This window comes from Puntigrus tetrazona, chromosome 15 (genome assembly GCF_018831695.1).
Source record: "Puntigrus tetrazona isolate hp1 chromosome 15, ASM1883169v1, whole genome shotgun sequence".
Taxonomy (NCBI): Eukaryota; Metazoa; Chordata; class Actinopteri; order Cypriniformes; family Cyprinidae; genus Puntigrus; species Puntigrus tetrazona.
The window spans coordinates 4,548,591-4,575,153 of record NC_056713.1 but is presented as its reverse complement, the minus strand read 5'-3'; the positions used below and the strand labels follow the sequence as shown (position 1 = coordinate 4,575,153).

The 26,563-nt window shown below is 36.4% G+C and overlaps 2 protein-coding genes across 2 annotated transcripts in view; one reads left to right on the top strand and one right to left on the bottom strand.

The window, feature by feature from the left end:
- The first annotated feature begins 2,154 nt into the window (after positions 1–2,154).
- On the top strand, positions 2,155–21,253 carry pcp4b (Purkinje cell protein 4b). Its single transcript, XM_043258826.1, has 3 exons — positions 2,155–2,369; positions 16,438–16,489; positions 20,344–21,253. Exons 1-3 carry the CDS (start codon positions 2,361–2,363, stop codon positions 20,472–20,474), a joined length of 192 nt encoding a protein of 63 aa, XP_043114761.1. The 5' UTR covers positions 2,155–2,360; the 3' UTR covers positions 20,475–21,253.
- A 1,941-nt stretch (positions 21,254–23,194) lies between these two features.
- The window catches only part of LOC122359318 (Down syndrome cell adhesion molecule homolog), a 108,422-nt gene continuing 105,053 nt past the window's right edge, over positions 23,195–26,563 (bottom strand). The window contains 1 exon segment of the mRNA XM_043259627.1: positions 23,195–26,410. Coding sequence (XP_043115562.1) covers positions 26,037–26,410 — 374 coding nt within the window. The 3' untranslated portion in view covers positions 23,195–26,036.

The window sequence follows — 26,563 nt, the reverse complement described above, 5'->3', positions numbered from 1 at the left end:
CCCTACAATGAAAATTCTTAAAAAAACTGGACATTTCAAAATTGACAAAACATTCTGTAATAGTGGGCATGTTAATGGGCATGTTAACAATAGTTCAAATATTTCTCATTAGCATCACACACATCTAGTTTCATATCTATGGGTTTTTATAGACATGATACCACGCTGCACTTAGGCAATGGAAAGCTCTGGTTTGAATCCTGTGTAAAACAGTTTGACAAAACAGTTTAAATCTGCGTGAAAGGCAGTTGGAATGGCACAGTTGCATCAACAAATGCTTTTTGATATAAGTTTTGCATTTTATTGGTGTAGGGCATATTTCAAACATGACAGAGCATCAACAGTCCATGGATATTACAGTTCTGAACCATCGCAATATGTAACTGAAGCAATGTAATAAAAAGACAACAATACTGTCAATATGAGACCAGGTTGATTTTGGGGACTGACAAAGGTTTCACGGTGCAAGTGTTTGAAAATGCCACTATAATAATTTCTATGTAAACAACCAGTCTTTGAAAATGGTGATCATTCACATGTGTAAAAAGTAATGTGAGTAATTACCGATTTTCATTCTGGGGTGAGCTAACCCTTTACGAACAAACTTGTGTGTGTACGCTCTTGTATAAATCTTTCTATAGATGCAAATAAATAACTACAGTTATTAATTAATGAGTTTTTCATTAATCCAATACTTATGCTTTGCTGTCATGAGCATTAGCAAAGGTCTCCTTGCCATCACTGTGGAGATATAACGTGAGTACAGCAGATCCTTTTCTCTTTCTGGAACACAAAGCAATCCACTGCTTCTTAAAGAATCCATGTTTCTTTCTAAGATACACTTAACTCGAGACATCTTTCTTTTCACCATAAGGAATCAACCCAACATGTGTTTGTGCTGTCAAATGTGTGGCAGAATCTTAAAATAGCTGGTCTGTGGAAGGCTGCTGAGGCTGAGGGGGGATTTCTCCTCATGTGGGAGTTTCTCTGCAGCATTTCCTCTGTGTACACCCCCAGCTGGATCTTCTGCAACAGAAACACTCAAATGATTAAAATGTGTTGCAGACACCAGTGTGAAGGGAATGGCTATAGGCTTCTTCTGATGCAACGTTTGTTCTCAGAGTAAACATCTGCAGAAATGCCCATGTTGTTATATTCTGGGGGAGTCTGTAGGCTTTTGAACAGGCTAAACAAGAATATAGAGAAGGAAGAGAGAATTCTGAATTGCACACATGGGTGGAATGCTTATATAATCAAAATAGAATGTAAAATGCGCATGTGGATCTGGCAAAATATTGCTTTTGTGCTTTTCAGAGATAAATATATTTAAAATATATATTAGACCGACATCAGTTGAATTACCCGGCATCCAGCACACTGCATTGAATATCCCTGATGTGTGATACAGAGATATTGAGTCATAGGCCTATGATAGATAGCCCACATATTAATGGAAGCGTATTGAGTTTTAACGTGCTACGAGTGGTTCACGAAAAAAAATATATAGAGAATTTACTAATTTAATATTTGTTTTAGCTACCAATTTATCTTAGCTACATTTCAATTACTACAGGCTAACATTTTTTTCAGTGTTGTTGAAACCCGGAGCGGATAGTGACAAAACACTTTGAAAAAAGATCGTAACTACCATGCTACTATGCTAGCGAGAGATAATAACCAAAGAAGCCATTGAAAATTCTACCACAGTAGCAACATTTCAGATACTGTTTACTTATTAATAATAAGTAGAATAAACTATCTTCGTCAATAGTTAAACAAGCTTAACTGACTTGACCACCCCTAATATAATTGATTCATCTTATTTTGGTTAATTTCTTTTAATTACCAGTGTCTTTTAAAAAATGTTTGGCTACTATTACCTAATTGCAACCAAAGTTTTTAAAAACGTTTTGTTCTTGGCGCATGCAGAAATGAACCTGTGCGATGACAAATGTGTCTATAGCTAAATAATCCGTTTTAAAGGTTCCGAGGCTCATCCAATTAGGCTTCGTGTGAATTAAATTGTCAAAATAGTCGTTTTCAAATCCTAGTAAATAGAGTGTCACGCAAATATAATCCCGGTAATTGTTTATCCTCGACTGTCAGGCTGCTACGGAGCTGAGCTCATGATGAGAGGACGGAGACGCAGCTCGTCATTACTGTAGGAATAAAAGAGGACAGTAATATTTCAGACAGAAGGGAGGAGATTTGCCGACGGCTCTCCTATTGGTTTAGTGCAACAGTGATGGCATTGAGGAGACGGCTTGTACTTTATAAAGCTCCCTGAGAGTGAGGAAACCACTGTGAACTCGTTACAGCCGAAGCACGCCGAGGAAAACCCGTGAGATAACACCTGAACCATGAGCGAGGTAAGTGCACCTCTCTAGCTTTACCGCGTCCAGACGAGATTTAAAGCAGATCTTCGCAACAGAGTTTTATTATATAACACGAATAGTGGCTTTTGGGCGCTGCAGCGTGTTGCTGTGAATCCTCGCTCAGCGTAGTTTGATTCACTTTAAATGAACTTGCTTCGTTTAACATTTGAGGAGGACTTCTCAAGAGGATGCGCTGATCAAATGCTTTTTTGAAATCATCGTGTTATACTCAGATTTACACTTTCTGTAAGGTATTTTTCCTCTAACATGCCATAACATCAAAGAAAGAAAAAAAATCTATCTATCTATCTATCTATCTATCTATCTATCTATCTATCTATCTATCTATCTATCTATCTATCTATCTATGTCACACTTTTAGATTTTGTTTGGGAATCTTCATCTTTGTATAAACATACTGTACAGTAAAGTTTTAGCTGTATGAAGGGGGTGGTTATTTCTACAGATATTGCCCTAGAGAAAATCATACAGTTCATTAAACACACAGTGACCTTTTGCTACACCATCACTCAATTGCGGGGCATGTTATTACTATGAACCTTCCAATAAATGGCATATTAAGCTTTTTACTGGCAGTTCAGCAAAATCTGGACAGTAACCTTAACGAAACAAAATAATTCAAATATAAATATAAAATATATAGTAAGCAAAACATGCATACAATTATAAAATATTTTAAATACGTGATGACATTTGTTAAAATCTAGTTGAACCTTGCCTTAATGTATGACGGTAGGACTTTATAACAAGAGTGTAATGTATAGTTTTATTATATATACACTAATAGTCTGCTGTCAGCTTTAATTTGATGGTGAAATACATTTTCTTGCCACATATGGCAGTCTATGTCAACTTGTGGAACGCTGATCTGTTCTGTGTTGTGAATAGCATGGAAAAATAAAGCTAAATGCAAGTAAGAAAATCATATGTTTGTATGTAACCATTGCAACGTAGAATACACAGCTTTTCGAGAACCTCTGTTTCACTGGGAAATCTTAGTCTGTCCCAGAGTTTTTGGACTTTTGCGTTTGATTGAGGTTTGTATCGTTCAGAAGGGCTGCAAGCTGTTTATGCTTGATGTGTTGGGTACAGCATCATCTCACTGATTCTCTTCCAGTAAAAAAATAGCTTATGTATTTCTAGAGAGGAAGCGCTAATTAACTTCAAAGCCATCTAGAAGCGGTGCAGTTGTGACATCTTTCTCCAGCAACACGCGCTAGGTGTGTGTGCGTTTTCTTGATGTTATTTTCTGTGACCTGCAGTGCTTTTGAACACGATGTGCCAGATGTAACATAGAGCGCGATGCTAATTATGAGAGAAGAAATTAGCATAAACTCAGCCCTGATTTAAGCAGTCAGGTCATTACCATGCATTCAGTTTGCTTCAAAGTATTAGAGCGTTTAATATCTAAAGAAAAAGCCCAATTACTGCGAGAGCTGTGATCAAACACCATATGCCACATCTCTCCAGCTTCTTCTCATTAGCTTTCATTCTGACTCTTCTAGTAGGAAATTTAGTAGCAGAAAGCTGTTTATGCATTTATTTATTTATGCATTTTCTGTCTGTCCAAGCATTTTTTTGTAACAAATTTTCTCTCAGACAATGTACCTATGTACACCTATGCCTCTAATGTCTATCTACCTATATATCATCTATAGATCTATCTATTTATCTACACACACACAGTAGTCAACATTGAAAGCGGATGAAAAGCTTTTAGCAAAGTTGCCCTAAAACCTAAACCAAAATGCAGATCCACCACAAACATCATAAATCATGTTAACTTATGAATTGTAGGCATTGTTTTCTTACTGATTACTACAGCATTTTTTTTTAATTTTAGGATTTCTTACAAACAACAACAAAAACTTCAGAAATGTTTTAGGCACATACAGACAAGAATCAGTGGATGTATCTCAACATCGGTGACAAACACATGAAGCACATTCAGACAAACAGATTTATTTATTTATTCATGCAGCAATGCATGATGGGTGCCATGGCTGAGTTTCGATTGGCTACAACATGCTTATGTCGTAATTCTCACGCTGAGACAATTTTCAAGGCTTTGATCAAAATACGTTTTCGAAAATGCATCTCTCTGGCTATTTTGGTTCACTGTTTTGACTTCACCAACGAACAAACCCTAATTCATTTTTTCAGGTGACTACATGATGATCATATGAAAACATAATCATCTCCACATGATGACTTTTGCTCTTTGTTTATCTGGTACATTATTATTATTATCGACATTCAAATAATGCATATAATATTTTTATTTGTTCAAATATGTACATTTATCAGCGCATGTACTAATTTAGTTTTAATACACATAAGACAACCTTTTCAGTTTTTAAATAAATTAATTTCAAATTCAACAACAGTTGGTTTAATTTTTTTTAATTCCATGTTGTTTGAATTGCGGAAATCATAGAGCCCTGCGAATATATTCATCACACGAAGACAGCTGGAAAGCACAGACTGGGGATAGATCAAGAGCCACACGGCACATTTAATCTGATTTTGACAACTCTTGAAAAACTGCCCACATTACTCATTTCAAAATAGTCTGCAAGTCTCTCATCTAATTCATCTCTGACCTCTCCACACATCACTTCCCCCTCACCGGATTGCTTTATGACACTCAAAAGGCCTACCACATTTCTCGAAGAAGCAAACAGGACGTCAGAAATCTGATTGGACATGTGCTGCCATGAGCAAGAATGTGCATCCAAGCTCCCTGCGCTTGCCACAAACTTTCTTTGCCCCTTGCAACTGTCTGATGCAATTTTTTCATAAACAGACGTTGTTCTCGTTCTGCCTGTTTTTGGTTAATAGGAAGTGAGCTTTCATATTTTATCAGACAAGTGTTTGTGAACTTCAAAACAAGTGTAATATTTGACTAATCGTACTGACAATACCCCCCAACCCCCAAAAAGAAAACAGTTAGTTGTGACAGATTAGATATAAATTATAAATGTGTGAAAAAAATCTATAAAAATAACATCAGCATGATGATAAACACAAAAAAATGCAGTGTTAAGGCTTGTTAAACTGGAGCATTACAGAATACTATAAATATGCTAGCACAGTTTCAGAAGTCCACCTCATGCCACTCTAGTCAAGGATTTACTTTTTGCCAATTAGAAGTTAAGAAATCGCTGTTGTTATTTCGCCTATTTCCTCGTTGCTTAAATCTCCAAAGTTTAAGCTGTTTCTTTGAACAGTTGCAAATGAAGTAGCCCAACCGCCAGGCAAAGCCGCAGTAAATTTTTCAGTTTGGCCGAAGGCATCAACACATCAGCATATTAAGAAGCTTAAGCAAACAGTTTTGTTATCCAAGCTGGATTATGTGAACTTTGCAGTATCATTCTTATAGCTCTGCATGTTTGGTAGTGCTTGCGAAGGCAAGCGTCACTGTAGCAATAGCTCATACTGAGTGTACCGAGGATTTGTACAAACCCTTAACCTCAAGTATTAAAATTTCTGGACCATCTGTACCACGCACACGAATGATGCTTCAGATCACACAGCTTGTTGAGGAAAGTTGTGCTATTACTTTTTTATAAGTGATTGTAACTGCATAGCAACATGCCAATAACCAATCTAGCAACTGAATATACTGCAGCAGCACCCTGGTTATCGCCAGCAACAAAAAAATCTCGTACTATGCATTTTCATCTTGAATGTACAGTAATTTTACGTTAAAGTATAAAAATTTCACTGCAGCAGCTCCCATAGCCAATTGAATGCCCAAAGAACAAGGACCAAAATGTATTTACGGATCTGGTTTTGTAATATTTGCTATGCTTATTAGATACTGCTTTGTTCCATATTATAGCACGTGACGGGAAGCACATCCAAAAAAAGCTATGAATATTTAAGCAGTCATTTACTTCGATAAAAGGGTCATAAATCACATTCACAATCTACAGAACGACAGACTAAGTGTTGATATAAGAATAAATTGTCCCTGTAATGTGTTAGTTTTGGTTTGATTACTGAGGCAGTATTCATCAATTGCATCAGCTCTCAGCACTGGCTTTATAAGATTCCTGATGACTGTACAGCGTCTCGCACGCGCAATGTAAATATGCAAATTAAATCGATAAAACAAACTGACAAGTTTATTAAGCCCTTTGATGGTGAGAAGTGAATTGAAAGGTGATATCAGAACCTTTAGTCAATTGAACAATAAACTGGGTAGAAACAGTTTTAATAAATCTCTCCTCGCCAGGGACATGCTGCTAGCTTGATTGATTTAGCCTGTTATTTATAAGAAATGCTCCCGCTGGTATGCTCTGTGCCCTACATTATAAGATTAATTATATAAATAATTTGCATGTTTTTCCCTATAGATCCACTCCATAATTTTATTCATTTTTTTGCACCAAATAAAGCATATTTACTAAGACTGACCACTTAAATTGTTTACTGAAGCAATATCTGACATTCATGTCAGGTTGAATTGCTGATTTTATTGAAATGTCAGTATTTTTTGGAGATATTGCTTCGCGGACCTCTGGGTAGCTTGTGCTGTGAATTATTAGTGAACTGTTGTTAAACGTACTAAATCGAAAATAGGCAATGCCGTTTAAAGTTTAGTAGGCTATTTCAAAGTAGACGTTTCTGTAATGTAAGACAGGGGATCTGGTGACAGCAGGAGTGGGACGTTGAGGAAGTGAAACGTTCCTTTGTGGTTTCTGCTACGGCTCACCTGACAGACTGCTCATAAATCACCTCACCTGTGACAGCTGATATCTGTCACTTCATCTGTCAAGCAATCTCGTTCATCTTTAACTTAAACGTTGCTTCAGTGCTCCGAGCACAGAAGAGCTCGGTGGATGGTTTCCCTCTCAATCTGTTGCTTTGATCTTGTAGACTGGTTTAGAGATCACAGATACCCATTGTGGAGTCGTCATGGACCAGTGGAAGTCTGAAGGTGTTAAACAGCCGTTGTGAAGTTTTCTGGAAAGTTTCAAACCACATAACAACCTCCAAACAAAGTTAGTTTCAGCCAGGTTAAGTTCTGAAATCCTAGTCATTCATTCCTCGATCGAGCATGAAATCAAAAGGTTGCTGTACACCAAGTTTGTATAAAGGGTAAGAGATATTAAATAAATATTTTTCATGTCTTGAAGTTTGTAATCAGGCAGTTTTGGGCCATTACTGACATTTTTTTCCTACTATGTAAGTCAGTGGTGACCCAAAACAGGTTACAAACTTTTTTCAAAATATTCTCCTCCAAAACAACGATATTCATACACGTTTGGAACTACTCAAGGGTGAGTAAATGATAGTAGAAAAAGCATTTAATTTCACACACACACACACACACACACACACATACACGCATATATATGTATGTTAAATAACTTTGGTAACATGGTAAAAATGTTAAAATATGAAAAAAATACAGTGCACTAAATAAAAGATTGTAAGATGTTTCATGGTTTTGTTGATTAAAATAGTGAAAAATGAGACCAGTGGTGAATGTAGGTGATCTTATTGTTAAAGGAACACCACTTTTTTTGGAAATATACTCATTTCTTCAACTCCCCCAAAGGTTGTTAAGTTGAGTTTAATCATTTTTTAATCTATTCTGCTGATCTCTGTTTGGCGATAGCACTTTACTCGCAGAAACTATTCTATACTATACTCACATGGAGCGTGTTTTGCAAGCTGGGACTATTTTCCACAAGCATTTTGTTACATAATTTTGCCTGCTGCAAACATGGTATGGCAGCAAACGTCCTTAGTTATTACTTCAGAATGACAGTATAGTTCCTAATATATCGACCTAAAAATCGCGACTTTTCATTTCCCACTGGTCTAAGTGCACGGTGTAACTATAGCAGAGTCAAGTTTTAAGTACGAAAATATCAAAACTCTTTGGTCATTGTCAAGTGATGCTACTGGTCTAATTGGATTCAATGATCTATGGTAAACTATGCAATAAGTGCTATTGCCAGACCAAGAGATTGGCTGAATAGATCCAAAAGGTAAAACTCAACTTTTTAAGATAAGGAGCTGGATAATGAGCCTATTTCCAAAAGTTTAGTTTTCCTTAAATTTCATGTCAGATAATAGTACATTTCATTAGTTTCCTGGTGCTTCACAAAATGTATTATAGTGCTTAAAAAAAATCTACCATAGGTAACAGACTTTCATGTTTGCTTTCTCCTCTTGCTGTTTTTAAAGATGTTTTAGTTCAAAATCATTTCTTCTTGCAAAAAAACGAGTAATCTGAATGCAGTTTGGGTTTGCGGCCTAATTCCACATGTCTACCTCAAATTTTTAATTCGCAGTGAAAGCCATGCAGAAGTTCTGTAGACTGCGCCATCTACAAGCTCCGAAAATAGCACTACAATGGCTGTGGGGAATCATTTATTTATTCAGCTTATAATTGTATCTTTTGTTTTCCATCTTTTCCAACTGAAGTAACAGGCATATGTGCAGTTCATCTTTATGAAATATGTGCTAAATTTAGATCATGATAATTAGATTTAGCAGAATTTTCAACTGATTTAATATTTAATATAGAGCTTTACTAACACCAAATAACATATACAGCACCCAAACTCACACACGATTTGACCAGTGATGAAAATTGTCATTGTCTGGTGACATCCACAGTTTTTTTACTGTCATGTGGTTTGATGTTATAATTTTTTATTAGATGTTTAGGAGAGTCAGGTATCAAGTTGAATCTTGAATCTTGTTCAAGTTCAAGTTGCACAAAAACCTTGAATAGGAGAACATGCAGTATTGAAAATAGTGCGCATTTCAGCTTTAAGGGAGCAGAATACATATTTTCAAAGTCATACATATATACACTGCATGCCAGAGACCCATCCTGAAGACAAACTGGATACAACAGAATTCCCTTGGTGATACAAGTTACTTAACAAATATTTGAAGTGAGAAAGTTTACACTTTTATTCACTAAAGCTCGTTTCAAATTTGATGACTACTACAGATCTCAAAGAATTGGCACATGGGTAACACAGGGCTGACAAAGCAAGACATTTTTAAAAGATTCAGCTGGGAGAACATCTAGCAACTAATTATGTTTAGTAACTTCAGGTCTGTAACATAATTAGCTATAAAACGTGTTTAAAAAGATTGTGGAATACTTTGAAAACAACGTTCCTCAATGTCAAATTGCAAAGGCTTGTCGAATCTCATTAGATGTACAGTGCATAACACCATCAAAAGATTCAGAAAAACTGGAGAAATATCTGTGCATAAGGGACAAGGCCATAGTCCTTGTTGGATGTCCGTGGTCTTCAGAGCCTCAGATGACACTGCATCACTCATTGGTATGATTTTGCCATTGACATTACTAAATGGGCCCAGGAATACTTCCAGAAACCATTGTCGGTAAACACAAACTAAGTCCAACAAGTCTAAATTTGACATAACAGATGCTGTAAACTCTGAAGAGGAGGGAGACCTTCCAGAGTCTATTACAACAACATAATTCATGGTAGAAGAGTCCAGTAATGAATTGTCCTGCCTCTGCAGTCCAGATCTTTCACCTGTATCTCAATACTTTTACATTATTAAATGACAAATACATGAAAGTCGACCACAAACTCTTCAGCAGCTGGAAATTTATATAATGCAAGAATGGAGCCAAACACCAAAACTCCACAAAACTCATAACCATGATGCTCAGACATCTTCAAACAGTTTGAAAAGAAGAGAGGATGCTACACCAAGGTAAACATGCCCCTGTCCCAACTATTTTGACATTGTAAAATTGTACAAAAAAAAACATTTTCAATTTTAACATTTCTGCAATTTGGGTTGTAGCTTTGCTTTTGTGTGATGCAGTTTTGCCGTGTCTGAAAAAATAGGAGGTTAAGACCAAAAGTGCCGCTAACTTCAAAACAAACCCATCATGCGTGTGAATTACACAACCTTGTCGTGCCAAGTCAGCTATCTAGGAGAGACCATCAGGCATCAATGTCAGGGATTTAATATTTATGGCAGGAAAATCTGCCTGTCTTCCATGGTTCTGAGCGAGCAGGCAGCCTGAGGAAGCTGTCTCTGGGGCCCTTCTGTTCCCACAGAAGCATCAACACTGATTCTCGCATGATGGTCACAAAACAGCTGCGACGCACTGCCAGCCACAGAGAACGCAGCAAACGTGTTTACTGAATACATCAGAGATGAGAGATGCTGAGTTTCAAATATTTATTTAAAATCTTGCCACTGAATCCTGTGTGGAACACAGAAGGAGATGTTTTGCAAAATGTTCGAGCTGCCCTTTTTTTCAAGTGTTGTGTGAGAAAGTTGTTGCTCTTTGAAAATCTTCTTCTCCACTACAAATCAGTTTATTATCAATACATTTAACACAAAGGCTTAATTATTTAATAGTAATTGCATCAATGTAAAAAAAAGAAATTAACCCTAATTTTTGCACTATCAATATCTTATCTATGTTATGGTGTGTACATATGCATTTTAAAATGTCAAGCTGGATTAATCAACAACAAACAAATTTGTAATGTAAAAATGACAGTTATACATTAAAGGTTTTTAGTAATAATATTTAATGGAGGTCAATTATATATATATATATATATATATATATATATATATATATATATATATATATATATATATATATATATATATATATATATATATATATATATATATATATATATATATATATATATATATATATTTTTTTTATTATTATTATTAATTCATTAATTTTTTTTAACTAACCTAGATTAATTAGCACTATAAAATGTTATACAATATTTATTTTCACAAAAAAATCAGTAAACCTAATTAAATTTAGTAAAAACAACCGTTTTGTTTAACAAACTTGATTAACTTAAAAAAGTAAGCCCCAATAAAATCTGACTTCCAATAAATCCCCAATAAAATTCTTTTAGCATAAATTATTACAAAACTTTGAGCTCTCCAAATACAAATCCACTTTCCATAAAAAAATAAATAAAATACATTTAAAAAGGTTTCAAATTATTTTAAAGTTTTGAATGTCATGAAATTCAATTTCTTCAGCTCATTATAGTACATTAAACTAGCAGTGTATACATATTTGCAAATATTCATGTTAGCACATAGACATTTAGTACCAAAAATCAAAAGAGAGGTCATTGTAATACCTATTTAATTTCTATGTAAAACTAGCAGCAACCTTGATTTAGAGTTTTAAACACTAAAGAAAGCGCTTTTCTTCAAATGTGGAGACCATGGCAACATAATTGGTTTTCTGAGCGGTGACCCTGTGTTTTCTTGGAAGGAGCCTATATCTCTCTCTCTCTCTCTACTCTTGTGTTCTGTGCTTCTGCGAGGAGAAGCCAACAAAAGAAGCGTGTTTACCTTGAACATTGTCTTTTCCGACTCTGTGCTGAGTGGAAACAAGATTGCATGTGCGTCTGACATTCTCTAAAGAAGTCCTCTGTAATTGCCAGCGCTGTGGTTTGATTATGGCTGCAGCCCACAGGGAGTGTGTCTGTGAGCGAGTGTGTTTCTCCTTGTCAAAGCAACATAATTAGAATTTTTTTCCAGTTACTGTAATGTTTTTCTCCACAGTTTGCCGCTTCAGTACAAACACCTCTCCGTGCCTTCGTATAATTGTGGGTGTGACTGCGAATAGTAAGCAGGGGTTAAATTGGGATTTTGGAGGCTGGCAGTAACTGAATCGCTGTATTGCTGGTTACTACTGTTCTTACCTGCCTGCTGTATCCAGCTGTATCAGGTTGCAGATCACTTCATTCAGCTTCATTGTTTGCATTCCCATTGGCCATTGCGGTGTTGCCGCATGGATGAATTACTTAACGGCACATTTGGGATTTCAGAGAGAACACATTCTTACTTTGCTCAAAACAGCAAATGCAGCATTGCTATAATGAATGCCCCTAGTGTTTGTCTCTGGCCAAATCAGGTTATTTTAGAAAAGAACTGAGAAAAAAAAACGAAATAAACAAACTATTATTAATTATCATGACTCCAGCTCTAGCGCTAACTTTTTTTTGTTTGTGATATAAAATTGAAAACCTTTACAGTCCACCTATATTAATCATGTTGGCACATAGATAGAACATATAAATTACAATGAATATAAAAATAATACAAAAATTCTATTTACTACAAAAGAAGAACTACTAAAAAGGCTACTGTGGGTAATGTAACAATGACAGTTATACATTAAAGGTTTTTAGTAATAATATTTAATGGAGGTCAATTATATATATATATTTAATCCATTTAATCCATATTTAATCCATTCTAAATTGTCATATATATATATATATATATATATATATATATATATATATATATATATATATATATATATATATATAAAAACTATAATTATACAGTGTTAAGGTTTTCATATGTATAATATGTAACATTGGCTTTATATTTAATACTAGTTTCAAAATACACTTTTATGTGGTTATAAAACATGTCATGTAGTTTCAGTTTCGCATGATGGTTATTTTCTGACAGAAGGATGACCAAAAGCCTTCCCATATAAATATTCATGGCTAATAAATTGTCTTTATACACTTCGGCAGGTGAAACAAAGTACTTTTTGGAGCCTGTCAATAGTATATCACATGTTTTAAATGCATGAAAGCTTTAATTAAAAACAGTCAAAGGTAACATTAAACAAGAGGGTTGTTTCTGTGCTTGTGTCGGCTGAACATTCTGCACTGCATGAAAGGACATGCAGGTTGCTTGAGCTTCTCACATCAAAGCACTACAAACACTGTTTGAAATTCAGGGAAAGTGCAGTTAATAATGCAGGAGAGGATGTGCCCAGGGAAAACATGTTTGCCAATGCCTTCTCGCTCGCTCAGCTGTTTGACTGCACCCCATTTTCCTGATATTCCTGAACATGACTTCAGGGCCAAACACACAGTTTGGTTCGGTTTGGTTTTGGTGGAATAATTAGATATCGTAAAGTGTTGCGTTACGGCACTGATGTCTATCGAATCAAATCTGCCTGACTGAGCAGGCTTGACATTTTAAATGGGCCGAATATTTCCTGAAAAATCAAGAAATTGTGTATTTTTATTTAATTAGATTTTTTTTGGGGGGAGTTGAAATCTATACCAATAACCTTCTATTTGTTTTGTATTTTTATATATTTATGCGTATGGTACTATTCTTAGCATTCCTTTTTGCAGTCATAACTGTCATAAACAGACTTACCGTTTAAACCACAGGCCTCTAATACTCTTTATCCCATTATTATATAACTTCTCTTACTAGGTTACATATTATAAGAAAACAATTTTGAGAACACCTTTCCAACATTTTGAGGACACGCTTTTCTCTCAAGGAAAAGATATGTGGGTTTGGTTGTAATTATTAATTATTATAATTATATGGACAGTAATTATTAATTACTGGTTTTCAGTTATGCAGGGATTTTTTCTAACGAGATGATGTCATCAACTGCGCTCTTTCTACATGCAGTTTTTCCCAGCTCAAGCTAAATTCATTTAGTTCTCCAGTTAAATAATTCCAACTTCCAAGTGGAAGTAAGAAGGGATCATCATCCAGTCTCTTCTGAGAACCGCATGGCCTCAGCAGTTCACTCTCCTCTGGAACCAAATCCCTGCCCAAGGGCTCCGACTATTCACCTCTTCCCAGAGCTGTTTCTGGGCTCAGTCTAGAAACACCAGTAATCATGCCACCAGAGTGGCCTCGAGTTACCATGCCGCCAGAGCACCCTCTAGTGACCCCTTTGCCAGAGCGTCCTCTTGTGCCCTTGCCTCGAAGATGGCCCCAAGTCTCTGTGCTGGCAGAGCACCCCAGTGTTTTTGTGCTTGCCGAGCACTCCCCAGTAACTGAGCTGCAAGAGCACCCTCCTGAGCCCGCTCTCCTAAAGCTAATGCCTGTGCCTGCTCCTCGGAATTGCCCTCCAGTGCCCGGTCCTCCCGATCTCATACCAGTAGCCCCTCCTCCAGAGAGCCTTGGATCTCAAGGACCTGGAACTTCCCCCAAAACATTTTTGGGTAGGCCATATATTCCTGGCCGAGTGAAGTGGGCTTTGGGTGGGTGGGCTTTGGCCAAATTTTGGACTGCCCAAGCTCCCTGTACCACCATGGTTGCCCCGAGACTCTTGATCTGCCCTGGAGGCCTTCTCTTTGCTTTGGTTTCAGTTCCCCTGTTTTTCTGTGTGCCCTTATTTGGTCCTTCCCGTTCCTGTCCTTATTTACTGATTATTAGATTACTGGTTTTCATCTGTGTCTGTCCATCTGTTTTAGTTCTTGATTGTTTCCTCAGTGTTTAAAAGCCTGCTCTGTTTAGTCCTTTTTATCTTTGTATTCTGTTCGACTCCTGTTTTCATGACGATTAAACTATGCTTCGTTGTACTTCTGTGTGGCACTCCTTCGAGAAGACACGTTACGTTACATCACCTTTATTCACTGAACAGTATCAAATTGCAGAATAGAGTGTCAGTAATGTATAATGACAATGACAATCAAATCCCAATAATAGATAGAAAATGAAATTGCCCCAACTAAGCAAGCCAGAGGAGACAGCGGCAAGGAACAGTTCAGTTGGGGGCCAGCTCTCCTCTGGCCAGACGAAACAGGCACTTAATTGCCAATTCAATTTTAAACGCAGCCATGTCAGATTGTTTAAAGGACTTGTATGTGTGTCTGATTCCCGTGATCTATCTCTGGAGGGCTGTATGCATCCTCTCTTGGTGATGATCCACCAACTAAATAATAGAGTAAGAACGAAACAGACTAATATTAGCATAGATGTCCTTCTTCTTACGGTGTAACAAGTACATTATGTTTTATGGGGAGTATTCCCGTTTCCGGTTGATCTAATTAATGCATCCTAACAATCCCTTGACTAATTTGATTAATGGAAGTGTATTAGTGTTTTATATGTAAGCCAGGTTGAAGAGATGTGTCTTTAATCTAGATGTAAACTCACAGTGTGTTTCTGCCTCCCAAACAGTGTTAGGGAGATTGTTTCAGAGTTTGGGTGCAAACAGGAGAAGGATCTGTTGCCCGCAGTCGAATTTGATATTCTAGGTACTATAACGTAATAAGAGCTTGTTCAAGCACTGAGGAGCTAAACCATTAAGGGCTTTATAAGTAATTAACAGGATTTTAAAATCTATATGGTGTTTGAGAGGGAGCTTGTGCTGTGTTGACAGAATTGGGCTAATATGGCCATACTTCCTGGCTCTAGTAAGGACTCTAACTGCTGCATTTTGGACTAGCTGTTGTTTGTTGATCAAGCGTGCAGAACAACCACCCAATAAGGTATTACATTAGTCTAACCTCAAGGTCATAGACTCATGAATTAACATTTATGCATTTGACTTTGAGAGCATAGTTTGCAATTTAGATATGTTTCTTAAATGGTAAAATGCAGAAACATTGTTTTCAAAGGAAAGATTGCTATCAAACTGCAAACCTAGGTTCCTAAATCATGAAGAAGAATTGACAAAGTCTGTTTTTTCAGAATTTAGCAGTAAGAAATTACTTGTCATCTAGTTTTTTTATATTGATTTATTAGATTCTCAATTTGGTGAATAATTCTTTACTGCTAAAATACTGGATAAATTCTTTTTTTGTCTCATTACAAGTGAAATATGACTAGTAAGAGAGATTTGTATTTGGAAAGAATAGTACAAAACTATTTTCAAAATCAAAATATTTTCATAATTTTTCAAGCCTATGTCCTTCCAAACCTGTATGAACTTCTTTCTTATGTCAACCATAAAAAATATATACTTAGAAGAATGCCGATAATCAAACTGTTGACGATCGCCACTGACTTCCATATGACTTTCCCTATTATGGAAGACCAATAACTGGTTCTTGATAATTCTTCAAAATATCTTCTTTTATGTAAGAAAGAAACTCATACAGGTTTGAAATGACGACAAAATGGTTTTGGTGCACTATTCCTTTAAAAAAACCTTCTCTCCATTTTTTTAACTGGCTTGTAAAATGTTGAAAGTTAAGAACATTTTAATTTACTTCTGTTCTCTTATTCCATTCAACAGAGGCAAGGATCCGGAGCAGCCAGTGGCAACAGCAAAACCTCTGGGGCACAAGGTACCAAGAAAAAACCCACACCAGAATTTGAACACATCACAGATGTTAATCATTTTGCGGGCAAATTTACAGTGAATACAGATAGTATGTCCCAGGAATTATTTTTCGTAGAAGAGAAAAGATTTATCATGCTGTTGAGTTTACCCCAAACAACCTTAAGCCTACAGAAAAGCCCAGTATCCCATCTGAAATCTTCCGGCATAAGCATTCTAAAGTATTCCCTGAAGTGTCCCACCAAACAAAAATGTTCTGCACTGTGCTCACTGAAGGAAGAAAGAGTCTGGTAAGCAATTTTAAAAATGTGTGCCTGGATAAAAAAAAAAAAAAAAAAAAAAAAAGGCTGAAGAAGGAGGTAAAAAATGAAAAGGGTTGAAGTAATGAACACGGTCCCTGGTGTTTTAGCTGCACGCTCCTATGAAAAGGCCAACTAAATAGATCTGAACCAACAAATTGGCCCATACATCTTAAATCAGACTTAAAAGACTTGAGGGTTTTTGTGTTGTTGGTTTTCTTCCTGATGAAGTAATGCTCTTGAGGTCCCTGAAGCCCTGGGGAGAGCTGGGTACAGAGCTTATTGGACAAGGTGTAAGAGCTGCATCTCAAAGGATGCTGCTGATTTCAGTGAAGCTTGAATCTTCACGGAATTGCATGGTCTAATTGCAAATCATGCTTAAGACACAGGAAATTTAAATATAGTGTACCACATGAAATATTTGGATACTTAAAAATAGTTTAATACTCTCAGGCCATCCGAGATGTATAGAGTTTGTTTCATCATCAGAAAAGATTTGGAGAAATGTAACGTTACATCCCTTGCTCACCTGATCTGAAGTTGAATGGGTGCTGTCTGAATTATCCCAACAGTTAATAAAAACATAAAAACTTTTTTGGTCCTATTTCTGCTTGTAAACGGCGCTTGATCTGTGCATATTTCTCTCCTATTTCAGGTTGGATGACTTTTTCAATGGAGAAAGCAATACATTTTTTCCAGAATGTAAAAGATAGAAGTTAAAAGTGCTGTGTGGATTAATGCAATGTTTTTATTAGCTGTTTAAACTCTCATTCTAACGTGACCCATTCACTGCAGATCATCTATAAATGAGCCTATTAAGGTTACCTTAAAATAAAGTTTCGTTAGACCCAAAACATCTAATCAAGCAAACAAATGCAAGAATTTTAAGAATTAATTCCTCTGCAGCCAATGCAATACAACGAACACTGCTGAAAAGTTGCTTTCCCAGCACTGAATATCCTGCAGTACAGGAGCTCGTAATATTTCTAGGAGGATGGAAAGAAAATACTATTGAAGCTATTGATGTGCTTCCACCCACTCATGTGCAAGAGCAAGGACGTTCATACACAAAACTACAGATTCATATGCATGCAAATGCATCTATTCATCCTGCTTGCCTTTGTGAAGAAAGCCATGCAGGGAAGCTATACAGTCATATCCAGCCAGTGACAACATGTAATGCTGGTCTAAAAAGAAAATGCATGCGCTAAGAAAGACGATTGTTGATACCAAATGGAATAGAAAATATACAAAATAAATTAGTTTCTTAGGAATCTTTAAACTGGGGAATTACACGTGATGTCTTCATACGTCCATCTGCACAATGAAAATTCGATGAATGTGTATGTGGTTTATTGCGGCCATTTGTAAATGTAAAGAAAATGCAACATTAAGCCCCAGCTAGTCCTGAGTCTTTGAACGTGAATTAGGTTATATTGCACAAAATACACTGTCTCTTGATCTCATTGATCAAAATGATCAAAATCCCAAGTGTTAAATGAACACTGCCGGGTGTCTATATGGATCCATCCTGCAAAGTGTTAAAATGAACACTGAAGCAGTGTTAAAGTTCATTCATTAGTGATGATTGGCCATTATTAAAGACACCTGATGTTAACAAACAGAGTCACAAAAGAAGAAAATCACAAATTGTAAGCCACCATTATAGTGGTAAGTGTTTACATTAGTTGCGCTCTTGACCCTTGACTTTTTAATATTGCATTTTATTTGGCTGCTATAACTGAATTATTACAGCCACAAGTAAACATCAGGGATTTTACTGTGTGTAAACGAAGATAAGAAATCAGTGAGAAAACCTCTTATGTATTGACTGAAACATGAGGCTTGTTCTCTCTAGAGGTATATTTAAAGGATCTTTCCTTTCTTACTGTGCTTAATGTCTATGTCAAGGTTTTCCTCCTCCCTTGCTTAAATTGCTATTGAATTTTCCAGCAGTCTAATGTGTTGTTTCATCTCAGAGGTATTCGCTATTGAGCATTGATTCCTTACCAAAACAACACGTAACCTTCACATCTTGTACTTTCATGAATAGCGATTGAAAATCTTTTACTGTACAAAAAAATGTGCTGTTTTACTTTGCTTTCACTTTATACGAGGTTTACAGTTTTCAATCTTAAATCAAAACAGCCCTAATTTATGTTTAATTTATTTGTTTAAAATGAAAATGAATGTATTATCGATATATCGGAGTAATAAAATAACGGATTTAATAAAAAAGACATCATTCATACCTTAATTGGTAGTAGTTTGGTACCAAATATTGTTACGGATAACTTTCCCATAAATTACAGTTTTTTTTTTTTATTACGATAGCAAGGCTGAATGGGTTTAGTCAACACCATCTATATAGAATTTGAAGAGATTATTTTGCTTCTCTTTCCAGCACACTATCATGCAAAATAATTTTTTTTCATCCACCTACATTTATGCAAAAATTAAAAATGATTGTGTGATTGATATATAATAACTGTATTCAGATTGACAGATTATTTATTAATAAAGATTTGTTGTAAAAATTTAGTATAGTGCCTGATTTGTGAACTATTACATTTTAGACGTTTGCGTCACTGGTTTTTGTTGTAAACTTGCTCAGTGGCTCACCTGGTACATCATTGCACTTAATGCACTCTATTTCAAGAACCAAGAGACTGATGTCAATATGTTCCAGATCAAACGAAACACACTTTTAATTAATAATTTAAGTTGCTAGTGTGGCAATTTGAAAGTGTCGTAAAACATGCAAGAAGTGATATTAACAAACTACCCACCTGAGTTAAGATGACATTTTTTATAATGTCTTATACATATGTATATATATATGTGTGTGTGGTGATAATTATAATTGAGGAAACATTTGCCCCTGATCATGTGATCAGTGAATCTAAAATAAAAATGTATACAAAATAAGCAAATGCTATAAGTGCTGCCTGAATATTCATTGTTTTTGGCAGATGGAAGAACTTTGGTACAAATTATGAGCACAGCTGGAAACAAGAACTGGACTGGAAATGTATGACAGAATGTCTCCAGTGAATTCTGTACACCATGTGCATTTAGCTTGCAGGACGTTTTCGACCAGACGTGCTTTTGTTCCAAATGCACGACAGCATTATACGGTGTATGTGTGCTTTGATGACATGAAAAGCTTTCTAGAAATTATTCAGAACTTTTAACAATGAAATTGTAACATTTTTAATGCTAATAGTACAGTGATTTGGAGAATGAGTGGATGGATGGATTAAGATGAAAAATAGCTATACAACATAAAACGACCCTGTTATTAGGTAACCAACCTAAAATAAGGTGCTTATTTAAAATATTTAAAACAAATAATTTTAACCCTTTGACCCTTATCACTCATTTCTGACATTCTTGAGACCGATATATCATCTGAATAAAAAAGCTTTACATGAAGCTATCTATTCATTTACAAAATACTAAAGTTGATACTAAATTTGATACTACAATCATCTCTTTATTCATAGAATGGTACTGGTATTATGTCATCGTGAAACTGTTGGTCTTACTTTTCTATGTCCAGATGCATCCAAGAAAGACATCCCCGAGGACTTTGACATTGACATGGACGCCCCTGAAACCGAGAAGGCAGCTGTCGCCATTCAATCACAGTTCAGGAAGTTCCAGAAGAAGAAGAATGACGAAAAGTCGTAGTTGCCAGTGGACCGCTCTGTCCGTACGGCCCCATCAGGACAGCATGGTTTGATGTTGCATGTAATAGAATCCATTCTGTATGGACTCAAGGGGCGTGGGAGAGGGGAAATCAAGGTCGTAATCCGTCAATTACTGATTATTTTACTGCTGTAACTGTGAATCCTGTAGTTTATATTGATATTGGTTCTAGCTTTACTCTCCATTCTAGCCAAGAATATCTGTTTTACTATTGGTGCATGATTTGATTTTTTTTTACCTCAAAGAGCTGGATCGCTGGCCTGCCCTTTATTTGTGAAAGCACAATATGTTTTCATTGTGAGTTGCTTACAAAATCGATTTAAGTCAGAAACCGCGAGCGTCACGTGTATATAAATATAGAGCAGAACTTTATTTTTGTTTCACACCATTAGTCCTCAGCTCATGAAATGCTTTAGCATCCATTCTCATCCCAGTGGGGTTCTAAAAATAGTCCGTCTTTTGAAAACCCATATTGTTGAATAATTCCCAGCTCATCTTCCCAAATCCCTCGGTTGTGTTCGGTTCTCTTTATTGAATTCAGTGCTGGATGAAATGACTCGAGAGCGAGTGTTTGATTGTCTAGTTTGCCGTGGCATATCATAACATTTCTGTTCGTTTTTCTTCCTTTGCAAAGGATCATGGCACAATCATCGGCCAAATCAAACACTCAATGATTTCTATCTCACCTCAGCTCCTTTCTCAACTCAGTCTGATTGAAAAACAAACTATTAATAAACATCCTTGAGTCTCTGGAAACTAAATACTGCATCGTCTTTAATTAAAAATTCAATATTAAAAAAAAAGCATCCTGGTTTTGAATAAATGAAATAATAGATTATTTTAAAAATGTTTAAAATGAAAGTGCATTTCAGTGTTAACCTATAAATGGGATAGTGCAGAATTTTATTTATTTTTTTCTTTTTGGGTGAGCTATCCATTCTAGTCAGTTGTGTTTCTAAAAAATATATAGCTTGGAATATTTTCAGGTAATTATGCAACTATGACAAGCTACTGATAAAAACAACATGGATGTGGGGTTTATTAGCAATATTATCATCTTTATTAGAATTTTGTTGTTTACCCTTATATCTATGTATATGTGTAATCAGCATATAAACCAAGACATGTTTCTCTCTCCTGTTCTCGTGTAAACAATGTAAACACACCAGCTCTTGCCATTCACTAAGCTGCATAGATTTTAACCCGTTATTATGACTTATTAATGACTTATAAAAATATTCTATCCATATAACACACGTTCTCAGCTCTTCTCTAATCTCACTTCATTTACATAATGTAAATTTCTACTATTCTTACAAAAGATCCATTAGACCGGTTTAAAACGTTAACCTCAATCTTTAATTCGCATCAGAGTCAAAATGGCTGACAGTGCGAGAACTGGGCTATCTCCCCTCAGCGCATTCTACGCGAAAGCACTTTCAGAAAGAACAGAGCACCTACCCTTCAGATCTGGTGAAGGTCACACATTGCACTGAGTAATATATTATTTACACTGAATCCTCTTGTGTATTTGAGCCCAGATCTGCACACACACATACACACACACACACTGCACTGAGAAGAGATCCATGAAGAAACACCCTCAGAAATATTTAAAGGTCCAGCACAGTGAAATGATACCATCTGTGTCGCTGACAAAAGAGCAAAAAACTGCAACAAACAAACAAAAATGTATCACGGCCACGTTATTGTATCTCCTTTCCTTCACAAGCGTGATTTAAAGCTCCTGGATGTGTCTCAAGGCTCTCGATCGACCAAAACACCTTTCTTGCCACCGCTGGGCCCAAGGACGTGCAGTATTGGAACTAGATTGCTGCTGGTGATGTATTACTGTATGTTCCATTCAGACATGATGACATCTAAAATACCGTCTCGCTCCCGCTCTCACAAGCAGACCAGTGTAAGCCTAAGGGGGATGTCACACAAAAATGGGTCACGGGTTTCTGATACGGTAATGAAAAACATTTTCGTTTTTTGAACGAATCATACAAACTGTCAATGAATCAATAAAAATGTAATTTAGTATTGAGCTTTTTAAGTGGTTTGAGCGGTCGGGTTGTCTGCTCACTGAAACTAAACACACCTGCCATGGTCCTTTTAACAGTCAAAGACAAATCAAATGCTTATTATTAGTGTATTAACTGATGGATATGATGCTATCCGCAGCTATTAGGAGCGAAGCATTTCTCTTCATTAGTGAAGAAATCGTGATTGCTGCCATTTTCGTCATGAACAAATACGCAAGACTACACTAAAATAACACGCTGTCCTACATTTATGAATTTGCAAAGTCAATAATACCATGTGAAAATCTTCAAAACCGCAATACAACGGTAAGTAAGGTATGGTACGACAAAGTCTTTTTCAATTACTGAAGTACACTTTTTTCGCGAAATTATTTTGGTATCGCAAATGAACCCATATGTGTATTGCTCTTTTTGAAAGACCAGATTATTGTCTCTGCGCTATTGTCTTTAAAGAAGAACGCAAACGGGTTCTAACCGGCCCAGAAAGAGAAGTGGACGGCCCAGGTGCACAACAACAGAAGAAGTACAGCGAAACCGTTCATTCGAGAAACAGATGCTTCTGGCGCTCAGCTGCATCTTCGTCGTGCGATGGAAAGATCTAGAAAGCATGAGGTCTGTGAGTGTCACATGGAGGATTCTTTGATGAGCAGAGCATTTGAAGAACAACATTTATTTGAAATAGAAATAGTCATTTGTTACATTATACATCTTATATTATTGTCTCATTACTGTATATTTTCAAGTCACCCCAGCGGGCTAAGTGATGGTGAAAAGACATCATACTAACATCAAAACTGATCAAAAAACAGGTCAAATATGTAGATCAAACTGACGTCAAAACTTGATGTGACATTGATTTGATATTAATTGAATCAAACATATTGGCCTACATATACATTAAACCAATTTCAGCGTGGTATTAACTTCCTATTTTCACTCAATTAGCACTGGAAGAAATTGCCATCCAAACTGAATTTAAAATGATGTTACAGCATCTCGATCAAGTCTCGACTAATATATTTGACGTCAAATGGATATCAGCGTGCACACTGAAGTATGGACAAATCCAGTCATTTTTTATTTTATTGGGTTTCGTTTAACCCAGAATTTTTTTTTTTTTTTTTTTTTTAGATTGTACACAATCTGTGGTCAGGATCATTTTTTTTTTTTATGAAGTTGCCATTCTCATGGTTGACCGGGCTTTTAAAAACCCCTCTATCCAATCTTTAAAAGGGTTAGCAACTCCGGAAAATTCAAAACAACTGCATTTAATAAGCCTGCGTCGTATTCAAAATATAGTTATTTTGTCAACACAGCAAACCTGTATTCTCATCAGTGTTTGAATGATAGGTTCATCGAGTCATACTGTCAAACTTTGCGTTATTGTGGTGTAGATACAGATTTTTGACAAAATTCAGAGAGGTTGTACAAAAATATAAATAAATATTTTAGTTTTTATTATATGTTAGTGTTCTTAGGTGTCATTTTCTGTCCTACATGCATAAAACATTTGTATGTTTCTAACTCTATTTTCATTCTGGAGCGGGACCGTTGTTAGACACGTTTAACCGAATGAAAGAAAAAGTAAAGAAAATGTAACCACTTCATCTGTTTTAGTGAACTGTAGTTCTCAGAGTTGAGTTGGAGGTGTCCAGATCAACACGAGTGTCATTAAATTTTTACTGATTTGCTATAGCGTGAGTGCATTAATAACTGCATGTGCTGGTTTTCAACTGACTGAGGAGAAATCCAACAGAAGAGCTCCTCCTACAGACAGTATTCATAAACATTTCAGTAGTGCCATCTGTTGGTTACCATCACAAATGTGTGACGTGGTCACAAAACATCCCCTTGACTTCTTGTCCTGGACCCTTTCGATTTTTTTGTGCATTATGCCATTATTTTGCCGACTTCAGCTAATTCTCATATTATACTTTTTGAGGATATATCATCTTTAACATTGTCATTTCACACGTCGTGACTTATCATTTTGGTCTTTCCATGTTTAAGGCAAGCAGCTAGACCGACATTCGAATCGCAGGCTTGACATCTCGAATGGCAAAAAAAGTGGAGCATTGGATATCAGAACACTTCTGTGAACGTGTCTCCGTCGTTCTGCCTGTCTTCCGTCATCATTAAAAAACGTTTGTCAATTATAGTTTAGAGACTGTGTCATTAGTTTGTCTCTTTATTGTCAATCATCTTCGGGTTTATTTTTCATTATGCATTACTGAATACATTCATATCTGTTAGTACTTCAAGATGTCCAAGAATTACGAAATTATTAGTAAATCCAGTGTCATATTGCTCAATTAAAATATCTTCTCTTTGTTGCGTGTCTTACACAAAACAGGCCACACCATCTACAAACAGGTGAATCAGATACCATTCATTCAAGGAGCTGCTGGAGAAAACTGCAGATCTTCCACGGTTCTCTCTTTGTGTCACACATGCTCTGCAGCTCATCCGATGAAACTACCGTTACTCAGTCACAAAAAAAGCTCCAGGAGTGGAAAAAAAGACAAGAGAACCCAACAGTTTTAATTTTCTAATCAAACCAGATGTGTGCAAACATGACTAAGGACTTTATTTACCAAATCTTTTTTTTTTTTCCCTGTATTATCCACAAATAAAAGTGATCTCTTCATGTATGTATGTATATATATATATATATATATATATATATATATATATATATATATATATATATATATATATATATATTATAACGTATATTATAACATATAATGTCATAACATATGTTATAACATTATATAATCCCTTAGTGTGACGAAAATCTTTTTTTTTAATTTTCAGGTCCCCATGCAGTCCTTAGAAAGCACAACATTCTGAGACGACTGGAAAATGTGGACTCGTTGTCCTTCCTCCACGTCTTCTGCGATCATCAGATAACACCGCTGTGACAAACAGCTTCAGAAAAATGCCGACCACACCTCATAGTTTCATCAAAACAACAGAGTCATGGATAGAGAAAGAAACATCTTCCTGCAGAGCTGACCACACCCCGCCTTTTTTAAACCATTTTTTGATAATTTTTCTCTATTTTTATATAATAATAATAATAATAATGACTATAGAATTATCCTTGATATAAATTCAAAAGTAGTTCCTCTGTCAATTTAAATAAATAATTTTGGCAATCTTCATAACGGTGGTATTTAAAATAAATGAATGATTACGTAAAAAATCCAACTTAGTCAGAAAAGAGGGCAAGAAGAAGAAGAAGAAGGTGAGCCAAAGAAAGAAAGTGTAAAAAAAAAAACAGCAGAGAAAGAGAGAGTGAGATAGATAGACATATAGATAGAAAGAAAGAAAGAAAGACAGATGCAAAGAAAACTATCCACTTCTTTAGGAATTCAGAATGTATGTACAGGACTCATCTCTGAATCAGAAAAGCGCTCGTCTTTTTGCAGCAGGTCCTCACGTGTTTGTGTGTGCGTGACAGTGCAACGTGGTCCGCGGCTGTAGTCCTGTGTTATACAAGTGTGTAGGACTTTGCGTAGGGGTTGTTGCTTTGTTTCAGGTGTCCTCTGGAGTCTAGCAGCGATTCCTGGGAGCTGCTGAGTTTGGCGGCCTGGGCCAGGTCGCCCGGCTCGCGCTGTGGCAGTGTGGAGGCAGTTCCCGGCTGCCACTGCTGTACCGCCTCTCTGCTGGGGGGGCCGGAGGAAGAGAGGGCTGACGAGGGGGTCTCGGAGGGGGTGGGAGCCAGCAAGGCTGGCCGCTTCGCCATTCGGCTCTTCTGCGGGTCCATACAAGTCTGTCCTGTGGCCTCTCGACCTGAAGGGGCTGCTCCCCGGTTCAAAAGGAAGTCCATGCGTAGGTAAGGGGGAAGATGGACCAGTTCACCTGCTACGAGACAGACAGGGTCATGTAAGCGTGGCTTTCCGCACTGGGATAAATGACCAAAATGTGCGTGAAGAATCTAGTCTTTAAAGGAGATGTTCACTTGCTAAAAAATTGGCAACAGCTAAATAGATGCTATTTATACTATTTTGAAATAGC